The sequence below is a fragment of the Ambystoma mexicanum genome, chromosome 11 (genome assembly GCF_040938575.1).
Source record: "Ambystoma mexicanum isolate Mex_15411 chromosome 11, UKY_AmexF1_1, whole genome shotgun sequence".
Taxonomy (NCBI): Eukaryota; Metazoa; Chordata; class Amphibia; order Caudata; family Ambystomatidae; genus Ambystoma; species Ambystoma mexicanum.
In genome coordinates, this window is record NC_090934.1 from 1,469,417,222 (window position 1) to 1,469,438,056 (window position 20,835).

Sequence of the window (20,835 nt, forward strand, 5' to 3'; positions counted from 1 at the left end):
GAAAGCACCGAAGACTCACCCCCCTCCCCACCCACTCAAACCAAGGCAAGAAACACATGTGAGCTCAAGGAAAATCTGTTTCTTATAGTGACTAATTTGATTGCTTTCATAACCGTAGTCTATACATATTTTTTTGAATCAATGCCTAAGAGTGGGCAGTGGAACATTACATTTGAATTTTATCAACATTCATTTTAACAACATTACGCCCACTATTTCTTTACTCAGGTCTGTAGATACATTCAGGACTTCTCAGTTCTTGCTCTGGGATTATCAATCGGGACACAAGTGCACACAATTCAAGAAAAGGACAAAAGAACATGTTACTCTCTTACCTGGTAACGTTCTTTCGATGGGATGGTCCGACGATGTATTCCATATCTATGACATGTAATCACCACAGCTGTGCTGCTTCGGAAAATCTTCGACGTCTGCGTCCTGCGTCGTTGACATCGATACGCCGACCTCGAGGACCTCCTCCGACGGCACTGGATGTTACAAGTAGGACGCACGACGCCCGTAGCCTCAGTTGTAGTTTTTTCCCAGAACGTGTGGCACCAGTCTTCTGCCAGTCTGACACACAAAGCCTTGCGGAAACGTAAGCTGCAATCGCATAAGAAATTCTGTAGCAGGGAACTCAGGGAGGGAGCGATATGTAATACGTTGTTGGACCATCCCATCGAAAGAACGTTACCAGGTAAGAGAGTAACTTGTTCTTCGAGGGCATTGGGTCGTCCGAAGTATTACATATCTATGACAGACTCCCAAAGCGGTACCAATGCAAGGAGGTGGGAAAAGAATTTAGAAAACAGAAATTTAGAATGCCCAATCAAATTGCAGAGTAAAGGATCGCCTTGCCAAAGGCCAGATCCTGCCCACGGATGTAATAGAGGGAGTAGTGACGTACAAAAGTATGTACCGAAGCCCAGGTTGCTGCATCACAGATGTTACGAATAGGAACACCCCTCTGTAGGGCAGTAGAGGCAGCCATACCCTTGGTAGAATGGGCCCGCAAGCCGACCGGTGGGTCCTTACCCGCCAAGCGGTAACACTCACAGATAGCCAAAACAATCCAGCGAGACAAAGTCTGTTTCGTCACAGCTTGTCCCAAACGCTTTCCAGCGTGACCAATGAAGAGTTGATTGTCCACTCTGACCCGGGACATGCGTGAAATATAAAAGCTTAATGTTCTCCTAGGATCAAGCCTATGGAGCCTCTCCTCTTCCTTACCAGGATGTGGAGGAGGATAAAACGCCGGAAGAACAACCTTCTGGCCTAAATGAAATTCCGACACCACCTTCGGAAGAAAGGAAGGACAACCCTGTCCTTATGAAACACAGTGAAGGGTGGCTTAACTGAAAGTGTCTGTAACTAACTCACTCTGCGAGCGGAAGTGACCGCAACCAAAAATACAGTTTTAAGAGTTAACAGTCTCAAAGGGCAAGAATGCAAAGGCTCAAACGGAGCACCCATCAGAACCTTGAGAACACGGTTCAAATCCCAACCGGGCACCTGGAAAGGTGACAGAGGGAACACATTAGTGAGCCCTTTCAGAAACTGAGAAATTAAAGGAATATTAAAATAGGAACACTCTTCAGACGAGCGCTTAAATATGGACAGCGCCACCAGGTAACCTTTAACGGTACCCACTTGCAAGCCCCTGTGGGCCAAAGAAAGCAAAAAAGACAGAACCATGGGAATGTGACATGCAAAAGGATCCACATTCTTAACCCTGCACCAGTCGCAGAACTTACGACAACGGGAAACTGTACAGGGACTTTGTTGTGGGCCGTCTGGCCGAGAGCAACACCTCCATCACGTCTTCAGGGAGGTCCCAATCCCTATACCTCAACCTTTCAGAAACCAAGCGTGAAGGTTGAGGGATCTGACCTCTGGCTGGAGAACCTGACCCCCCCCCCTCCCGTGAGAGCAGATCGTCTCGGTAGAGAAGACGATGTGGAGGGCAGATGGACAAGTCGAGAAGGTCCGGGTACCAAGTCCTCCGGGCCCACGCCAAAGCAATGAGGATCATCCGGGAACCGAACCTCCGTAAACTCTGCAGTACTTGTGGGGTGACGGGGACTGGAGGAAACGCGTACAGCAGTGGGAATGACCACTCCACCACGAACGCGTCTCCTAAGGCTCCTTTTGGAGGACATTTCCGCAAGCAGAACCTCTCGCACTTCCGGTTGAGACTGGAGGAGAAGAGATCCACTTGAGGGGTCCCCCAAAGGGCGACTAGCTCCAGGAGAATCTCCTGAGCAAACTCCCACTCGTGAGAGATCGCTCTCTGCCTGCTCAGAGCGTCTGCCATCTCGTTTTCGTCTCCAGCCAGATGAACTGCCGAGATCGAAACTTCCTGCTGGATTGCCCAGAACCTGAGCTGCATTGCCTCCCTGCACAGAGGAAGTGACCCTGCCACCCCCTTTTTGTTGAGGTAGTGCATGGCCACCGTGTTGTCTGTTAGAATCAGGACATTCTTCCCTCGCACAGTCGGCAGAAAAGCCTTCAGGGCAAGCCTGATGGCCCTCAGCTCCAACAGATTGATATGGAGTCTGGACTCCGACGGAGACCAACGACTGCTGACTGTCAACTCGTTGGCATGAGCTCCCCATCCCCGTGAGGGATGCGTCTGTCACGATCGTCCCCTTGGGCCAGGGTAGCCAAAATGGAGCCCCCTTCATCAGATTGTCTTCGACGGCCCACCACAGAAGGTCCTGGGCGACCGAGGACGGCACCTGAACAGGGTCCGACAACCTGCCGGAGGACTGAGACCACTGGAGCTTGAGTGCCCATTGCAAAGATCTCATCCGCAACCTGGCCTCTGGCACCAGAAGAATGCAGGACGCCATGAGGCCAAGCAATCTCAAGAACTCGAACGCTGGGAGACTCTGGGCAAGCTGAAACTTGTGCACCATCTGCTGAATGTGATGAGCCCTCACCTGGGGAGGAAAACACTGCCCCAGGGACGTGTCGAGCACAGCTCCGATGTACTGGAGCCTCTGAGTCTGTGTCAAATGGGACTTATTTAAGTTGAGGGAGAAGCCCAGCTTGTGCAGGGAGTGGCAGGTAACTGACAGATGATCCAGGACTTGCTCGGGAGAGCGTGCCCTGATCAACCAATCATCCAGGTAGGGGTAGACGTGAATGCCCCCTTTCCTGAGGTGCGCTGCCACCACTACCATGAGCTTGGTGAAGACCCTCGGGGCGGAGGTCAATCCGAACGGCAGGACCCGAAACAAAGTGCGAGTCGCCAACCGCGAACCTCAGGTACTTCTTGTGCTTTGGATGTATCGGCACATGAAAATAAGCGTCCTTGAGGTCGAGAGCCACCAACCAGTCCTGAAGTTGAAGGGCCTGGAGGACTTGAGAGAGAGTAACCATCCTGAACTTGTCCTTCCTGAGGCGTTTGTTCAAACCGCGCAAGTCCATGATGGGTCTCAAACCCCCGTCTTTCTTGGAAATCAAAAAATAAGGGGAATACCATCCTTTCTTTCTCTCCGCTAGAGGCACCAGTTCTATGGTGCCTTTCTCCAGCAGGGATTGAATTTCCTGCGCAAGGAGCGGATCCGGACTCTTCAAAGAGAGATTCCCCGGTGGATTGTCTTGAGGCCTCTGCCGGAAAGGAAGACAGTAGCCGTGGGTTATGATTTCCAGAACCCACACATCTGAAGTAATGGCACGCTACTCTGCAAGTGCTGCGCCAGCCTTCCCCCAACCGGCAAACCATGGGACATGGCCTCATGACTGAGCTGAAGCGGCTACGGCATTGCCTGAGGGCAAAGAGGCAACAGCCCGAGTGGCCATGGCACCTCGAGTACCTTGTTTTCCACCTCTGGCACTCCTACGGTGGCCCCTTTGACTGGCAGCTCCTCTCGCTTTACCAAAGGATGAGTAATAACGAAAGGAACCTCCCCTCAATTGCTGTCCCCTAGGACGAAAAGGCGTAGGTTGGCGAACTGCAGCGCCCAACGACTTCGCTGCAGCTTTGGAGGTCTGCAACCTCTAAAGGCTCTCGTCAGCCTTGCTGCCAAAAAGATGTTCCCCGTCAAAGGGCATGTTGAGGAGCCGGGCCTGCACATCAGGAGTAAACCCGACTTCCGCAACCACGCAAACCTGCGTATCACGGTGCTCGCCGCCATGGACCAGCTGACGCATTCTGCCATGTCCAAACCCGACTGAAGGGCCTCGCACATGGCATCCTTGCCATCCTGAAACATGGCAAGGAAACCATCCCATTCGTCCCCTTCGGGAATATGTTCAGCCGCCAAGGAAAAACAGTTCCACAGAGTGTGCGTGAAACGTGACAAGGCACATACGGAGTGCCATACCCCCCTGAAGAAAACACTTTCTTCGCCCAGCCGTCAAAAGGCTTGTCGTCCCTATCAGGAGGGATGGTAGGATACAACGCCTGCTTTGCCGGGGCCGTAGCCGCCTGCACCACCAAACTATCGGGAGTGGGGTACTTGGTCAAGTAGCAGGGGTCGCTAATGGCTGGGCGGTATTTTCGCGGAAAAGACCTGCCCACTGCCGGGAGACTCTCCGGAGCAGTCCAAGTTGCCGCCACCCTCCCATGTAGAGCCATATGGAACGGCAGTACCGGGTCAGTCATCCGTAAAGTCATCCTAAAGAAAATACCCTGGGGGAGCAGACCATCCCAAGTACTCGGTGACCCTAGACATAAGGTGCCGGTACGAGGAGTCAGCATGAGTGCCAGGCTCAGGCCTACAAAACTCCACCTCCGGAGAGGTGTCCAGCCCACTGGCATCGTGCAGGGACTGCCACAGGTCCTCAATCTGGCTATGGCCCGAGAGAATCTCGTCTGGCACCGTATCAGGAACCATGCGATCATCAGAGCCCTCATCCACTTCCGAAATAAACTCAAGATGCAGTAAGAAGGCACAGAATGTGGAACAAAGCCATGCTTGACCTTGGCCAGAACCTTTCTAGGGGGTTCCATCGAGCCCCGGGATACCCCCGTCGAAACAGCCTCAAAAGTCGTCGAGTGAATCGGCGTCCACGTCGAACGCGGCGCCGACAGCATCAATGGCGTCGACACAGGCCTCGAGGCCGGAGCCCCGAGTGTGTCCCTCGACAGCCTGGGTGCCGATGGCGTCGACGACTTCTTCGGAGGCGGGACCTCGAGTCAGTCGACGACCTCGTCCCCACCGGCGTCGACGTCTTCCTCGAAGACACCACAGGTGCACACGGTCTCGAACGCGTCGAGGAACGGGACCTGGACCGGGCATGACAAGAACGATTTCCCCTTGTCCGAGCGGGACCTCTCTCACGAATCGTGCCGACCACCCGAGCCCAAAGGCGTGCGAGCAGCGTCTCTCGACCCATTATGACTGACCCCACTCAGAGGCGCGGACGGACCAGTGCCCTGCAATTCGAGAATCGCTAACATTTTCTCCCGAAGGAAGCCCATTCCTCCGGCGTCGCATGCTTGGTGGGATAAGCGACCCGCCGACGGGCGGAGTCCTCGGATGAGGACGGGGAAGGCGACCGATGACGGCGCTTCCGGGAGTGCCTCGAAGAGGAAGAGGAGTGGCGGGACCGACTCCGGGACTGAGACCCACTGGCCGTCCGACGACGATGCAGAGAGTTGCCCCTCGAATCATCCGTCGAAAGCCCCGCAGACCTAGACTTCTGTGGCTTGGACACCTTACCTACCGACAACTTCTTGCGCTCCCGCAAGACTTTGGACGTGAGTGACTGGCAGTCAACACAGTCATCCGTGTCATGGGCCTCCCCGAGGCACCAGAGGCAGGCGTCATGCGAGTCTGTCACCGACATCTTGGACCCACAGTCCCCGCACTTCTTAAAGCCCGGACGCGGGGTGGAAGACGAGGTAGACATCTTCACGAAGAATATACTTCACAATACGAACAGGTTCGAAGAACCGAGAAAGAACAGAAACTCCAAAGAGTCGAGGCACGGCGAGATCTCCGAAGCGAACACGGAACTGAGGCTACGGGCGTTGTGCGTCCTACTTATAACATCCAGTGACGTCGGCCGTCTGAGGAGGTCCTCGAGGGCAGCGTATCGACGTCATCAACGCAGGAGCCGAAGATTTTCCGAAGCAGCACAGCTGTGGTGATTACATGTCATAGATATGGAATACTTCGGAGGACCCAAGCCCCTCGAAAGGACACTTTGCCCAACTCGAAAATGTTGAGGAAAAAACAATGTCACTGATAAAACTGTTAATTATACAAGCCATTTATCTGCCACACAGGTATGGACTCGTAGCAGTGTGGGCTTTGTGAGAGAGCAGTGTTGCAAAGCATTTATCTGCCACACAGGTATGGACTCGTAGCACTGTGGGCTTTGTGAGAGAGCAGTGTTGCAAAGTTCTTTGTTTCCTGTGCACAACAGTGCAAAATAAATGCCATACATAGCACATTGCTATACGTTTCACACCATAACAAACATTGCATAACATTACCTAGAACAACCAAATAGCTTAGCGTAGCATATGCAGCATACTACAGCATAGGCCGGCATGACCTAGCACAAAAAAACATAATATAATAGACCACAGCATACCCAAAGTAAACATAGCATAAGCTATCATGAACACAACATCCTAACGGTAAATGAATGCACACAAGATGGTGTGTTGGGATTTTTCCTAAAGTCCTACTGGCAGTAAGTCTTTAGTAAGCTATCCCAGTGGTTTGTAGATCGCCAACCCTTAGTATCAGTCTGTACTACTCAGGGACCTTGGTAGAGTGGCAGAGCAGTCAGGTTTATCTTAAGAGGAAGATGTGAGGTTTAGGTAAGTACTCTGAATCTTAGCTAGACAGGCACAACAAGGAAGCACTTAGACTTGTATTTATATAAAAGATATATATGTATTATATTTACACCAGAATCACTTTGAATACTTCAGACGTTTACGGCAGAAAACTTAGGAATACTAGGTAACACACCTCAAAGGGCACTTTCACTTTTGTGTTTGTTTGCGGTTACATTTGTAGCAAAGTTAGAAAGGGAAAAGACAAGGTTATCGTATTATCGGTAACAGTGCACTCATGCGGTTTTCAACAGGTCATACGGTAATGCATTTTCTCTGCAAACACATTTAAAAAAGTCACTTAAAGGGGGGGAAATAAGTGGTTAGTGTAACATGAGCTTAGTTCAAGGTTCTAGAGACAGTTTCTTCGGCTGGCAAGTCGTTTAAGTCCAAAAACGGAACCCTAGCTAAAGGCAGTTCCGAGAGGGATTGAAGTCTTGACAAACAGCGAATAATGAAGAGTTCCTGCAGATTTCGTCCAGTGTCTAAAGTTAGCGAAGCAGCAACTTAGCAACTAACCAAGGAGACCTAAAAACCGACTTGAGAAGGGGACACAAAAATCAGCTTGGGACTGAGGTAAGAGGGGGTTGCCCTGCACACCTCTACGTGCACTCCAATGCTCTTGAGCACCTTCTTGAAATCAGGTAACCACTACATTTTTCCCCACAGTACCTTTGGTTTGCAGAAAGTGTTTGTGTTGACTTCTACGTGATATGGCAGCTCTGGACCCGACCTCCGGATTCCTTCGTTTGGTGACGAAAGGCTCTGTCTCTCAACAGCAGGCTCGAGGGAGGACCTGTAGCACAACTTTCAGCAACTTCTTGGAATACTCTGCTGTTTTGGTGCCTTTTCAGCAGTACCAACAAAGGACACAGATCGTCCAGTCAATCTTCACTTCGTGCAGTCCCACGTTCTGATGAGGGGGTCTGGGCGAGTTGGATCAGATCTGCGGAGTGTCTTTACGGGCTCAACACAGATTTGGGCGGATTCGGCCTTTCCACGACGATGCACTCGAAATGGGCAGCAAGTCTCCTGGTATTGGGGTTTCGCAGCTCTGGAAGCTCCTAGGACCTCAGGAGACGATATAATATACGATACATTTTATTTTTATCGCGCCCATACACGTGTTTCAGAGCACAACAAGGCAAGGGAGGTGAACAAGGGAGGACAAAAACAGCTATCTGACTAGGCCCAGTGACATTGAGATTGCGCAAGTGCAGGGGAGAAGGTAGGGGGAAAGTGCAAGGGGAAAGGAGAGGTGGAAAGTGTTGAGCAAGGGATACAAACAACAACTGGTAGTGCAGCCAACACGGTGGCAATTGCAGGGGTTAAAGGTGCAAACAAGGGGTGTCTGATAAGTGCAGGTAATGGGACTGTATGGTTACAGCTACAGACCCAAGTGCAAGGGTTGCCAGGAGGCAGTGCAGGTGTGTGGCTGGGTAGGCAGGGACCTGGGCCAGAAATCAGAGGGTAGTCTTTGGAGGAGCAAAGCGCTTGATTGGGAAGGTATTTACGGAGGGAGAGTTGAAGGTATTTTGGACCCAGGCCCCAGAAAGCCTTGTGGACAATACAGAGGGTCTTGAATGTAACCCTTGCTGCCACTGGGAGCCAATGAAGAGATTTCAGGGCTGGAGAGGTATGATCCCAGGGCTTGAGGCCAAGGACAAGTGTTGCAATTCTGTCCTGGATGAGTTGCAGAGGGCGGAGAGTAGAAGCAGGCAGATTTAGAAAGAGGCTGTTGCAGTAGTGAGCTTCTGGGGGAAAGAGGAAAGGAAGAATATGCCTGAGGAGGTGTAATTGGTACTTCTTCTTAGAGATGTCAGAGATGTGAGGAGCAAAGGAGAGTGTGGAGTCGAAGATGACCCTGAGGTTCTTAACCTCACAGGTGGGAGCAGGAAGAGGGCCAAGGGAGGCCGGACACAGAGTGACAGGGAAGGAGGGTGTAGGTGTGCTGATGAGGAGAATCTCTGTCTTACTGCCATTAAGGCAGAGATCATTGTCGGCAGACCATTCCTGGATGACAGACAGTCAGATATGAAGGAGGGAGAAGAGGTGTTGGAGGGAAGCCTGAAAACGAGCTGAGTGTCATCCGCATAGCACTGAAAGTTAGAGCAGAGAGCAGCAATGCGTTGGGCGAGGGTTGGCAGGTATTGGTTGAACAGCTAGGGAGAGAGGTTAGACCCCTGGGGAATACCACAGGTATAACGTGAGATGGCTCGTTTCAAAGTTAGTCTTGGGACTGGTTGTTCCCAACAACCAAAGGGAATGAGTCGTTCTCTTCGGAGCTCTTCTGTTGCATAGAAAACAGGATCAGGACAGCAGTGGTCACTTCACAGTGTTGCAAAGGGTCTACAGGCATCTCTGGTCATCATCTTCTTCGGTTACTTCAGTTTCCAGTGGCCGACTTGCTTTTCACTCCAGGAGCCTCACCTTTTATACACTTCCATCAGTCACTCCTCTGCAACCTCTAAGCATTTTTCAGACAGGGGTGTTTGGCTGTCCAACCAGGACAGCCAGACCACCTGTGGGAGCTGGACCTATTCAGGCACTCTGGCAGACAAAGGGAAAGGGGGTGGAAGACTTGTACCACACTTCCTACCTGCCCAGACACACTGCAGCCTAGGCGGGGATATCTACTGGTTCCTGCCAAAGGCAAAACGCACACACACTTCCCCCTCCCAGAATGGTAGAAGGGCTAACAAAGAACAACCATGCTAGTAATGGCGAAAAAATAAGCGAGGCCCCAAGTTGGTACTTGGGTGCCCCTATTGTGCACTAATCTGCGGTATAAAAACACACAATTGTTGGTAGAACCTGTCCACTGTCACCAGCCATAACTAGGTGATTGTCTATGTGACTGAAAAGTTATAGGACCAGAGAGAAGATCCTAATACCCCTTTGGCACCCCCCTTAAGGTGGTGTGTGCCAATCTCTCAGACTACAGAGTTTTGGGAGAGATACTAAAGAACTGTAGTTACTTGAGGATACTGGGCAGCCAGGAAGTGGGGTAGAAGTCTTCCACCCCCTGCCCTTTGTCTGCCAGAGTGTCTGAATAGGTCTAAAAACGTGGCTCTTTACGTAATGCCGATTATGACCATCTGAGGCGACTAAGACCTGCAACCCGATGGCACATGCTCAATGACATCCCAAGCAATGACGCCACTGAATACGCTTAGAAATGTGCTAATTCCCTCCACCCTAGAGACCCCCCGCAACTTTGCTGGATTTTATGACTTACATTTTTTACCTGGAGAGAGTGAGACTCTTTCGCCCACTCATGTATTTTTCTATCATTTGGACTCTGTTTCTTTTGGTTGTGGAGTCTGACAAACTCCATAGGCATCATCTTTACATTGTGTCACACAGCACCTTCAGTGCAGTGACCCAGGGAAGTCTTTTAGATTTCCCAAAGGTTTAAATACCTTCTCTGGGATAAATTACTGCTTCCCAGAGCAGTGAAGTGAAATTGACTTTAACTTTCTAGACCCAGCACACACCATCTTACCATAGGGTGCTGGATGGGGTACTTAGTATCCCCTTTGTCCAATTCCCCACGTAACAATTTTCTGTTACTCTTTCTACAATTAATGGCTGGAGGCAGTGGTTTACTCATCGTGGTGTGTTTTTACCGCTGGCTGCGTCACAGCCGCAGTGAAGCATGCTTGGGTTCCATTTTCGTCAAAATGGCCCCAGTGGTCTTTTTTTGCCATTTCTTGATGGAAAGGTCCTTCTTGAGATTTATTCTGCGTTCCAAACCAGGTTTGGTCTCTTTGTTTGTTTTGTCTTTGGCGGGATTCACGAGTGAAGCATGCCTCTGGCTCCAGTATGTCTGGTAGGGGAAGGAATGGAGGGAGGGAGGGAGGTGCCCGAAACTCCCTGTGCTTAATCCCCTTGGTTACAGGAATGCACCCAAAAGCTGATTGGCCGGCTGACTGTCCGGCCAGGACAGCCACACTGCTGTGTGATTGACAGCTAGGCTGGAATGAATGGGAGAAACCTGCATAAAAGGCGAGGCAGGCAGAGTCGACCACTGGACGAAGAAATCCGAAGAAGAACTTGGAAGAGACACCTGCTGCAACTCCTGGACCGCTGGTTTGCCCGGTGAAGCCCTGCTGGAGTGCTGAAGCTCTGAATTCGCCTCGACTAGAGAAGCCCTGCAAGGACAACTTCCCCCTTTGAGTTGGTGGAAACAATCAACTCCAAAGTGAACTCGTCTGGACATCCTCTTGGAGCTGGCTGTACTTCTTTGCTGCTGCAGGAACTGAAGTGCCAGGGAGAGGAACACCAGATTGGAGTGTATCACTTTTAAGTCGGACCCGAGCTGCTGGAAGATGCTCTGTACTTCAATGAAGCAGGACTGACCAAGCCTGACCCACCTCAACAGAGTGCTGGACCCCAGATGCGAGGAAAGTCCAAAGTGGTATCCGAGAACCGGTGTGTTGCTATTTGCTGAGACGCAAGGAGCTGAAACCACAAAGTGCAGCTGAATAGAAGTTTGTCCTTTTCTGTCAACAGAAGTACTCCCCTCTTGTCCCCACGACTAAGGCACAGGAACAACACGATCTGCAGAGCCATACAGGAACAGAAGCCAGCTGGAACCATTTCTTCTAACCAAAGGTACTGTACAGTCTAAGAGAACTTACCTCTTGTTGTGGTAGCATTATTTCTCAGTTGAGACTCGTCTTGGTTGCTTCTGTAGAGTTGCTACAGCTTCTTTACCTCACAATCCTAACCAGCTTGTGGCCCTGCATTGATTGCACTTGTCTACAAAGACTTCTACAACATTGTGCAAGACTTTTATTCACCTACAAGAAGTGCTTCAGCTCACCTAGACTTTTGCCCAATTGAAATTGGCTGGCCTGGCTCCCTGAATAACTCTTCTGTCCTCCAACATTGTGTTTTACCTTTCCTTCCAGCAAGGGGTTAAACCTACTTTGCATTGGGGGATCTAAAGTACTTACCTGCTTCAGAATAGGTCTGTGATTGCTTGTTTTATTCTACAACCCTTTTCTTTGACATGCTTCTAAGTAGTGCCCTAAATGCAACAGTGATATATTAATGCCCACAGTGTCATAGCTACTGAAGTCACCCGAGGGTGTAGGAAGCGTCTGTGTGCCGTCCCCAATGGGTACTTATGATTTAGAGAAACTGTGTATTTTGGAGTGTATTTGTGTGTTACTATTATATTGCCCCCTCTGAAGAAGGTTTATTCAAACTGACTGTTCAATAAATTAATAATTGTTTAATCAAGAAACCTTCAGTGTAAGTGTTTATTTGGATACTTGTCACTGAATCTCTGTGAAACTCCCCTACTGCTCACATGGACCCCTCTTGAGATAAGCCTGGCTGCTCAGCCACACTACCAACCTGTGTAGTACAGACTTATACCAAAGGTTGGATGTCTATTGCCAGGAGGTCAAGGTTGCTGTAGTGCACCCAAAGGGCACTACTCCAAATCTTGCCTAACAGCTTATTAAGTCACTATTAAGCAAAAGCGAGCCTGAAATCCAGAATAGCTAGCTTCTTAGATTATAACTCCATGCAAACACTCACCTCCCATACCACTATGCTTACTCTCTACTCTACACCAACACACCATTAGAGTGCAGCTACACCCCTAAATCAATTTGGGCCTAGCTGCTCACATACAAACATTACTTCATGAAGACCTCATCATTCTAATAAAACGCAGCTACATCCCACGAAAACCAGCCTAGCTGCACACATAAGCGTCCTACACAAGCCTAACACAGCCAGAAGCCAGTCTTGGGGTCCACCCTCCAGACTGCACACATTCAACTTATCAAATACCACCACACCTAATGCTGGGTTGCAGCTACCATTGGGCAATTGCATCGGCTGCCTACATAATTGGTGGACCCAAGCACCCTATGACACCCTACTCTCTCAACTGACCTAGACTACGGTCCCAGAGGGCGTTCAACCTACCAGCGCTTTGCAGTCATACCAATGATATATAGAGCACTATATAAATGCCAAATAACATAACAAAGAAAAATGATCTTCAAGGTGGACCCTAAGGAGCTGTGTGCTGTAGTAGTAAAACACAAATGCCTTTAAGAGCTATGGAGCAGGCAGACTCCATAGTACAGGTAAAATACAAATAATAGGAGTTCCAAAAGACAGAGCCCACAAGATTGAATGGATGGAAAAAGGCTCCACTCATTCAGGATTGAACGAAAAAGGTACAGAAGTCCAGCAGAAATTGCTGGGGGTCTCACGAGGAGAGGGGATGAGCACAATAATGATAACTCTCCCTAACAGATGGTTACATTGAGGCTACTCTACGCCAGGCTGAAAGCGATGTAGAGGTGTGACTGTACAGAGGTAGGTGTGTGCTACTGAATAAGGCAGTTGTTTCATGGAAGTGCGGCATGCACAGAGCTATACGTTTAGCGTTGATAAAAGCATTATTTCTAGTTTGAGAGCATGAAAGGGACAGTGTCTTCAATGGGAAGATGTGACCAATCCACTGTAGGGCTGTTACCTGCGCTGAAATACTCATCCTCCGACAGTGCAGTCACCTCTGTTTCCAGTGGAATGGGATCACACAGCAAAATGTCTTTGCCCATGACTTCACATTCGTACCCGTCATCGAAAAGCAACTTGTACTTTCCTCCTCCAACATCCTGCGTGATTGTCCCTGAATAAAAGTAACCATTGGAGGACCATTTAGCAACGACTCGGAGTCCCACAAAACTGCTAGCCGGAGAGTCTGAGATGTCCGAGGGGCTTTCAGAAGCTTGCAGTGGGATTTCTGGGGAGTCACTTCGACGTAAAGTGGATGCAACGGCATCAGATTGGTCAACCGCTTCACGTGGGCAGGCGGCTATTCGCGTGTAGGGTTCGTCATCAGGAGAGACTGTACTGGAGGTGTCATCACACATCTGGGCTGTTAAGGCTGTTTCCCTGAAAGGACAAACACATACCACATTATGACGGAGTCGAAAAATGCACTTGTCATGCGAGGAGAAAGTGAAAAAAAGAAGCTTTTTGTGGTCTTTTTGAAAGGTGGGATGTGCAGTGAGGTTAAGGAAGGATGTTCGGGAACAAAGCATCTGAACAAATTGACCATGGAGACGGGGTACCAGATTGAATTGAAATATTTATATACGACTGCATATTGGAGATACATGGTGTTAGAGAATTTACTAAAGTTCACCTAAGTAGGACTGTAGAAGATTCTCCTTTTAGTGTACAGGGCTCCAACTCTTAGTATACACCTGAACTACCCAAATGTTTTGTAGCTATGGCTAAGTATCCAGGCTTATCTTAGGAAAGAGTGAAGGGCTGTAGTAGAGTACAAAGATCTTTGAACATGTCAAGAAGACACTTACACACTTGTAGTTGTATATAATTATTAAACATACTACGGATTGTTAACTTCACTTTTCAATTAAGGTACGAGAAACTGTTGTGGTTACAAAGACTCTCGTAGAAAACATGAGTAACCAAGTTAAAATGTATCTTTATCTGAAAGGTCCTGAGCAGTAACCTCCCAGCTCAGCATACCAATCAACTGTCTTAATTGGAGCCTGGAACCCTCCCACACCTTCACTGAGATTACAGGTTCCATGAACACTAAACATATAATACCCTAACAATGTACAGTGGTTGATAAAAATGACGGGCAATGCATTACAGTGTACGCTGGTAATTAACCCGTGACTGATCATGCATTACAAAGATAAACCTAGCTATATACAGTACTAGATTGGAGACAAGACTAAATCCTCATTCCTAACAGAAACGTCATATTATACATTAATGCTTATGAAGTTGTAACTCAATTCAATGGTGGAATGTAAGTTGGAATGCAGGCAAGTGAAAGTTTTCTTCAGGTTAGCAAGATCCGGCAAAGATAATGCTGGGGAATAAAAAATGACTTGGACTTTTAGAATAGTTGGAGGCAATTCAAGGCAAGTAAAGCACTTAATTTCACATAGGCCTTAGGCCTCTCGTGAGTACATTACTTCCAGGTATTTATTTCTGTGAGTAAACAGTGAGATAATGGCTTCTGGTTTACATAGTGGGCGCTGTCGAACATTCTGAACGTTGATGCTCTTGTGCGCCGTGGTAATGCTACCTACTCGGATGCCACAGAGATTACGATGCATTCCACTCTGCATATGATCTCTAATAACACTAATGCTATCGAGTAAGCTCCGCCTGCTGCCTCAGCTCTATTAGTTGTGGCGCAGGCCGAGCAAGATAATTTTGCTTTGAAGTCTAATACTTATAATGCTCAGGAGCACACTGATAAAGAGAAGCTTGTGAATCACAATGAGCATTTAGAAAATGAAATTCATGGTTATGGCAAGTCTTTGAACACAGAGGTTGTGTCTCCGGCGGACCTCAATTTACTGAATTCATCCGCGATTGGAAGCGGAACCAATAATGATACACCAGAAGTGGGGTCCACTGCAATCATAGAATTAAACAAATGCATTAGCAATTCGATCGGTGTATTGACTCTGCTGGTCCATCGTAAGTGGGGATCGAATAGTCAATTTGACCAAACTACGTTTACACCCACCGGTGACCGTGCAACCTGCTTACACAGGAGGTAAAACCAAATGTCCAAGAAATATGGATGAGGTTGAGAGTGAGGGATTGGGTAAATCTAAAATTCCCTGTCAGGATGTTTCTTTGATTAATCCCCCAAATGAAAGCCTTGACATAGAACTGCAAGCAAGGGGCTGCGTATATAAATCCATTGCACAACTCCAATCCTCGTAGCCCATACTCGTTTCCTGTTATAATTAGAATTCTGGACTTACTTGATAAGGGACACGATTTTACGCACTTAGAAATTTGTGAGCTAAAATTAGCATCCAACAATATCCTTATGAAACTCAACCGTCTAGAAGGCTTCATGATGGCTAGAGACTTGAATCCCCATCTAAACAGTTCACATTCTTCATCTGAGCACTGTTCAGGGACCTTGAAAGGAAAGAAAAGTCCTTGTAGATAAGCACTCACAGTATTTCAATATAGCTGTATCTGACGAGGACCTAGCGGGGAAAGCGAACTTGTTTCCAGCACCTTCACTTCAACTCAGCCCTCAATTTAAAAGTTTGCTAAAGGATATTGGTCTCATAAAAAATGACATTAACGAGATCAAGCGTAATTTAGCAGTAGCTCATGCACCGCGCACGCCCCCTCCTATGACGCAAGAAGCAACCCCTGACAGTCCCTCTGTTCTTGTTGAAAAAATTAAACAGACGGAACAAGTTGGGGTGCTTGATCCAATAATAAATGAAAAAACTGGTTTTCTCTCGCAACGCTAAAAAAAATCCATCTTAGAGTGGTCAAACGTGCAGAGAAACGTAGGAAGAAAAATGCGAATGTAAGCAAGGAGTCAACAAGCAGATCGCTGTTGCAAAAGGAAAACAGTTCAAAATGTGATTCCAAATATTGAATCTGATGGGAACAAGTCTCATCAAGCCATCCATGAAGATGATATAATTGATGTCGGGCGCTTTTATTACCTAATCATCTTCCACAGGGGAAGGACAGGATTGTCCTACCCTGCTCTGACATCAAAAATAAAAGCAAACGCGATAAGCAAGCTTACTCCTCTAACTTAGACATCCATATAGGTGTTAAGGGAAAGGCGGTGCGAGTAGGGGCACACATAGTGCACTTACAAGCTGCTTCCACAGAGCTTGCTAAAATGCAGACAAAATATGCAAATTACTTCCCCATGACTGGCGTTAAGCGTGTCACCAAGAATGCTAACTTGGTTGGCAATCTGGACTCCAATCCTGGGGTTTTGTTGAATGCTAACCAAAAGGAGAATGTCCACAAGGAAAACATGAGGGTGAATGTGGGCGTTTCATATGCAGAAGCGTGTAGTCTTCCATATGAGATGCCCAATAATAAACACCCACTTACGAAAAACGATTACATGATCATTAGTGGCTCTGGAAAATTCAGAGCTCTTCCTTGTTTGGACGATTCCGATGCTACGCTGTTGGGTAAATGAGCTTCCACAGAGTTGGGTACCAGATCCATAACGGATGATCACTTGTGTAAAGCAACTGACGTGTTTCTGATCATGTTCTATCGGATTATAATGCACATAGGGCTCCCCTTGGTCCAACTCTGAACAGTAATGTATCTTGGCCCCCGACCGACCAATTAACTTATGCAAACATTATTCAATCTTTAAATTCAGCTGTTGAATGTGGTGCACTTACATCAGAAATATTGGTAATGGAACTGAATTTAAATGGTCGCATAAGACTCAACTCGGACTGTGGGGCTGGAGTTGCCTCGCACAATGCTAATGTAACTTGTGGCTTGTCAGGTGGGGTGATGAAATCACTTGAACACGCGGCTGTATTACAGAAGCTGAAACCTCCTTTGAAGGAATAGTTGAGGGTGCAACCGCCCTTCTTGTTTGCCCCGCATCCCAAGTATTGCTACCAAATCAGATTCCCCATGAATCATTGGCAGTCACACAAGAAAAGAAGTAGAGAAAATTGGAGACGAATATAATATCGGATTAGAGGGGGATGCCGATTGATTCGTGCACGACGTAAAATATCGCAGATACTTTATGGATGTAATTGCTCGCATTTCATCTCTGCATATTCTTACTAGCACAGATTTTGATAGAATCGCCCTGGCATGTGAGAACAATTTCCAAATGATTTGCTTTGTGACAAATGCTAATGTATTAAAATACTTATGGGGATTTAGGTCCGAACTATTGGAGATGGGTTTTCACTTACATATATTTAACAGCGAACTATTAGCAAATGAGTTTCTCCAAATGCCTTGTCCCCAACTGAAGGATGAGCCCTCCTTATATGGAGCATCAGATGGCGTAAAATAACAGACATGGTACGGCGTGGACTTGACACCCTTTCAGACACATTCATGCACCAAAGTTCCTGCTGTTACTTAAATGACAATATGGTAAGCGACATCGTATGACATGATATAGGATCTATTCGGGTCAAACCCCCCACTGAAACATACGTCAATCTCGTTTCAATACAACGCTGAAATAGAATTGTTAAAACGTAACAAAAACAAGTAACTTCGTGCTATTAAATCATATACAATCAACTACCAGCAGTACTCATGTTTAAAAATGTGCATCCTACAATCGTATAAGAACAAATTGAAATTTTTGCAAATTACCAAATTAAATAAAATCAATTATGACCTTATAAGAGAGATATGTAAGCATGACTCTAAAGCAATATGGTCTGTAATACGCAACCCATATTTATCACCTTCTGAAAACAATGAGAACGTTTTACCTGCTCAAGCTTGGGTAAAATATATATCTGAGAAATGTTGCCTTACTTCGCGCTTCCGCAACACTCAATTCCATCACGATTCAATTCTGAATTGGGAGTGCTTTTTATGGACCAAGATTGATATTGTTTGGGCTATAAACAAACTTTCTCACTCTTAAGCCCCCGGCCCTGATGGGATTCCCCCATGTGCATACAAAGCGGATCCACTCTTATGGGCTGCGTTTCTGAAGGACAAATTTGATTTTATCTTACAGATGAACAAGTTACTTTCTTACCTGGTAACATTCTTTCGATGGGATGTTCCTCCGACGTATTCCACATCTATGACAGTAATCACCACAGCTGTGCTGCTTCGGAAAATCTTTTGCCGTCTGTATCCTGCGTCGATGACATTGATACGCTGTCCCTCGAGGGCCTCTGTCGAGCGCCAACGTCACCGGATGTTATATGTAGGACGCACGACACCCGTAGCCTCAGTTGTCGTTTTTTTCCCAGAACGTGTGGCACCAATCTTCTGCCAGTATGACTACAGAAAGCCTTGTGGAAATGTAAGCTGCAATCGCATATGAAATTCTGTAGAGGGGCAGGCTGCGAAGGTGCGAATTGGAATACGGAGGAACATCCCATCGAAAGAACGATACCAGGTAAGAAAGTAACTTGTTCTTCGAGGGGATTGTGTCCTCCGACGTATTCCACATCTATGACAGACTCCCAAAGCAGTACCAACGTATGGAGGAGGGAAAAGAATTTAGAATATTAGCATTCCCAATCAAATTGCAGAATAGAGGACCGCCTTACCGAAGGCCAAATCTTGCCCATGGATAGAATCCAGGGAGTATTGTTTTTACAAAAGTATGGACAGAGGCCCATGTGGCTGCTTCACAAATATTACGAATGGGAACACCCCTCTGCAGAACAGTAGAGGAAGCCACACCCCTAGTAGAATGGGCCCGTAAGCCTACCGTAGGGTCCTTACCCGCCAAGCGGTAACATTCAGAGATCGTCAAAATGATCCATCTGGACAAGGTCTGCTTGGTAACCGCTTGATCTAAACTCCTTCCAGCGTATCCTACAAATAGCTGATCGTCCACTCTGACCCGGGACATCCGTGAGAGATAGAAGCTCAAAGCTCTCCTCGGATCCAATCTATGGAGCCTCTCTCCTCTTACTTACCAGGAATGCGAAGGAGGATAGAACGCCGGAAGAATTACCTTCTGGCTCAAATGAAATTCTGACACAACCTTCGGAAGAAAAGAAGGACGAACCCTAAGGACAACCCTGTCCTTATGGAACACCGTGAAAGGTGGCTTGGCGGAAAGTGCCTGCAACTCACTCTGCGTGTGGAAGTAACCGCAACTAAAAATACAGTCTTAAAAGTCAACAGTCTCAGCGGGCAAGAATGCAAGGGCTCAAACGGAGCTCCCTTAAGAACTTTAGAACCAAATTCAAATCCCATCCCGGCACCTGGAAAGGCGACAGTGGAAACACATTAGTTAGCCCTTTTAGAAACTGAGAAATCAAAGGAATCTTAAAATAAGATCACTCCTCACACGAGCGCTTAAATATGGACAGCGCCACCAGATAACCCCTTAATGCTACCCACTTGCAGGCCCTTGCGGGCTAATGAAAGCAAACAAGACAGAACCACAGGAATTGAACACTGAAAAGGATCCATATTCTGCACCCTGCACCAGTCACAGAACTTTCTCTAACGGCAACGGTACAGGGATTTTGTTGCGGGCCTTCTGGCCGAAAGCAACACCTCCATCACGTCTTCATGGAGGTCCCAATCCCTATGCCTCAGCCTTTCTGATGCCAAACAAAGGCAGAGAGACTTGACCTCTGGATTGAGAACCCGACTCCCCTCCCGTGAGAGCAGATCGTCTCAGTAGGGAAGACCGCATGGAAGGCAGATGGACTTGTCGAGAAGGTCCGGGTACCATGCTCTCCCCTGGCCCATGTCGGAGCAATGAGGATCATTCGCGAACTGCACCTCCGTAACCTCTGCAACACTTGCGGAATGACGGGGACTGGAGGAAACAAGTAAAGCATTGGGAAGGACCACACCACTACGAACGCGTTCCCTAAGGCTCCTCTTGGAGGAAATTCCGGCAAGCAGAATCTTTCGCACTTCCGGTTGACACTGGTGGTGAAGAGATCCACTTGTGGGGTCCCCCAAAGGGCGAAGATCTCCAAAAGAACTTCCTGAGCCAGCTCCCACTCGCGAGAGACCGTGCTCTGCCTTCTCGGAGCGTCCGCTGCCAATTTTTCATCTCCAGCCAGATGAACTGCTGAGATCGAAATTTCCTGCTGGATGGCCCAGAACGAGAGCTGCATCACCTCTCTACACAGTGGAAGAGACCCTGCCCTCCCCCCTTTTTGTTGAGGTAGTGCATGGACACTGTATTGTCCGTCATAATCAGTACACTCTTCCGCCGCAAAGACGACAGAAAAGCCTTCATGGCTAACCTGACAGCCCTCAGCTACAACAGATTGATATGGAGTCTGGACTCCGACGGAGACCAACAACCACTGACTGTCAACTCGTTGGCATGAGCTCCCCATACCGTGAGGGATGCGTCCGTCACGATCGTTACCTCCGGCCAGGGTAGCCAAAATGGAGGCCCCTTCATCAGATTGCCTTCGACGGCCCACCACAGAAGATCCTGGGCGACAGTGGGCGGCACCTAAACGGGATCCGACATCCTGCCGGAGGACTGCGACCATTGCATCTTG

The 20,835-nt window shown here is 48.1% G+C and overlaps 1 protein-coding gene across 5 annotated transcripts in view; it reads right to left on the bottom strand.

Annotated features, from left to right (window-relative positions):
* TP53BP1 (tumor protein p53 binding protein 1) overlaps positions 1 to 20,835 on the bottom strand; it is a 429,855-nt gene that overhangs the window by 58,891 nt on the left and 350,129 nt on the right. For all 5 annotated transcript variants that reach the window (XM_069625154.1, XM_069625150.1, XM_069625153.1 and 2 more), the window contains one exon: positions 13,311 to 13,732. In XM_069625154.1, coding sequence (XP_069481255.1) covers positions 13,311 to 13,732 — 422 coding nt within the window. The remainder of the gene's footprint in view (positions 1 to 13,310; positions 13,733 to 20,835) is intronic.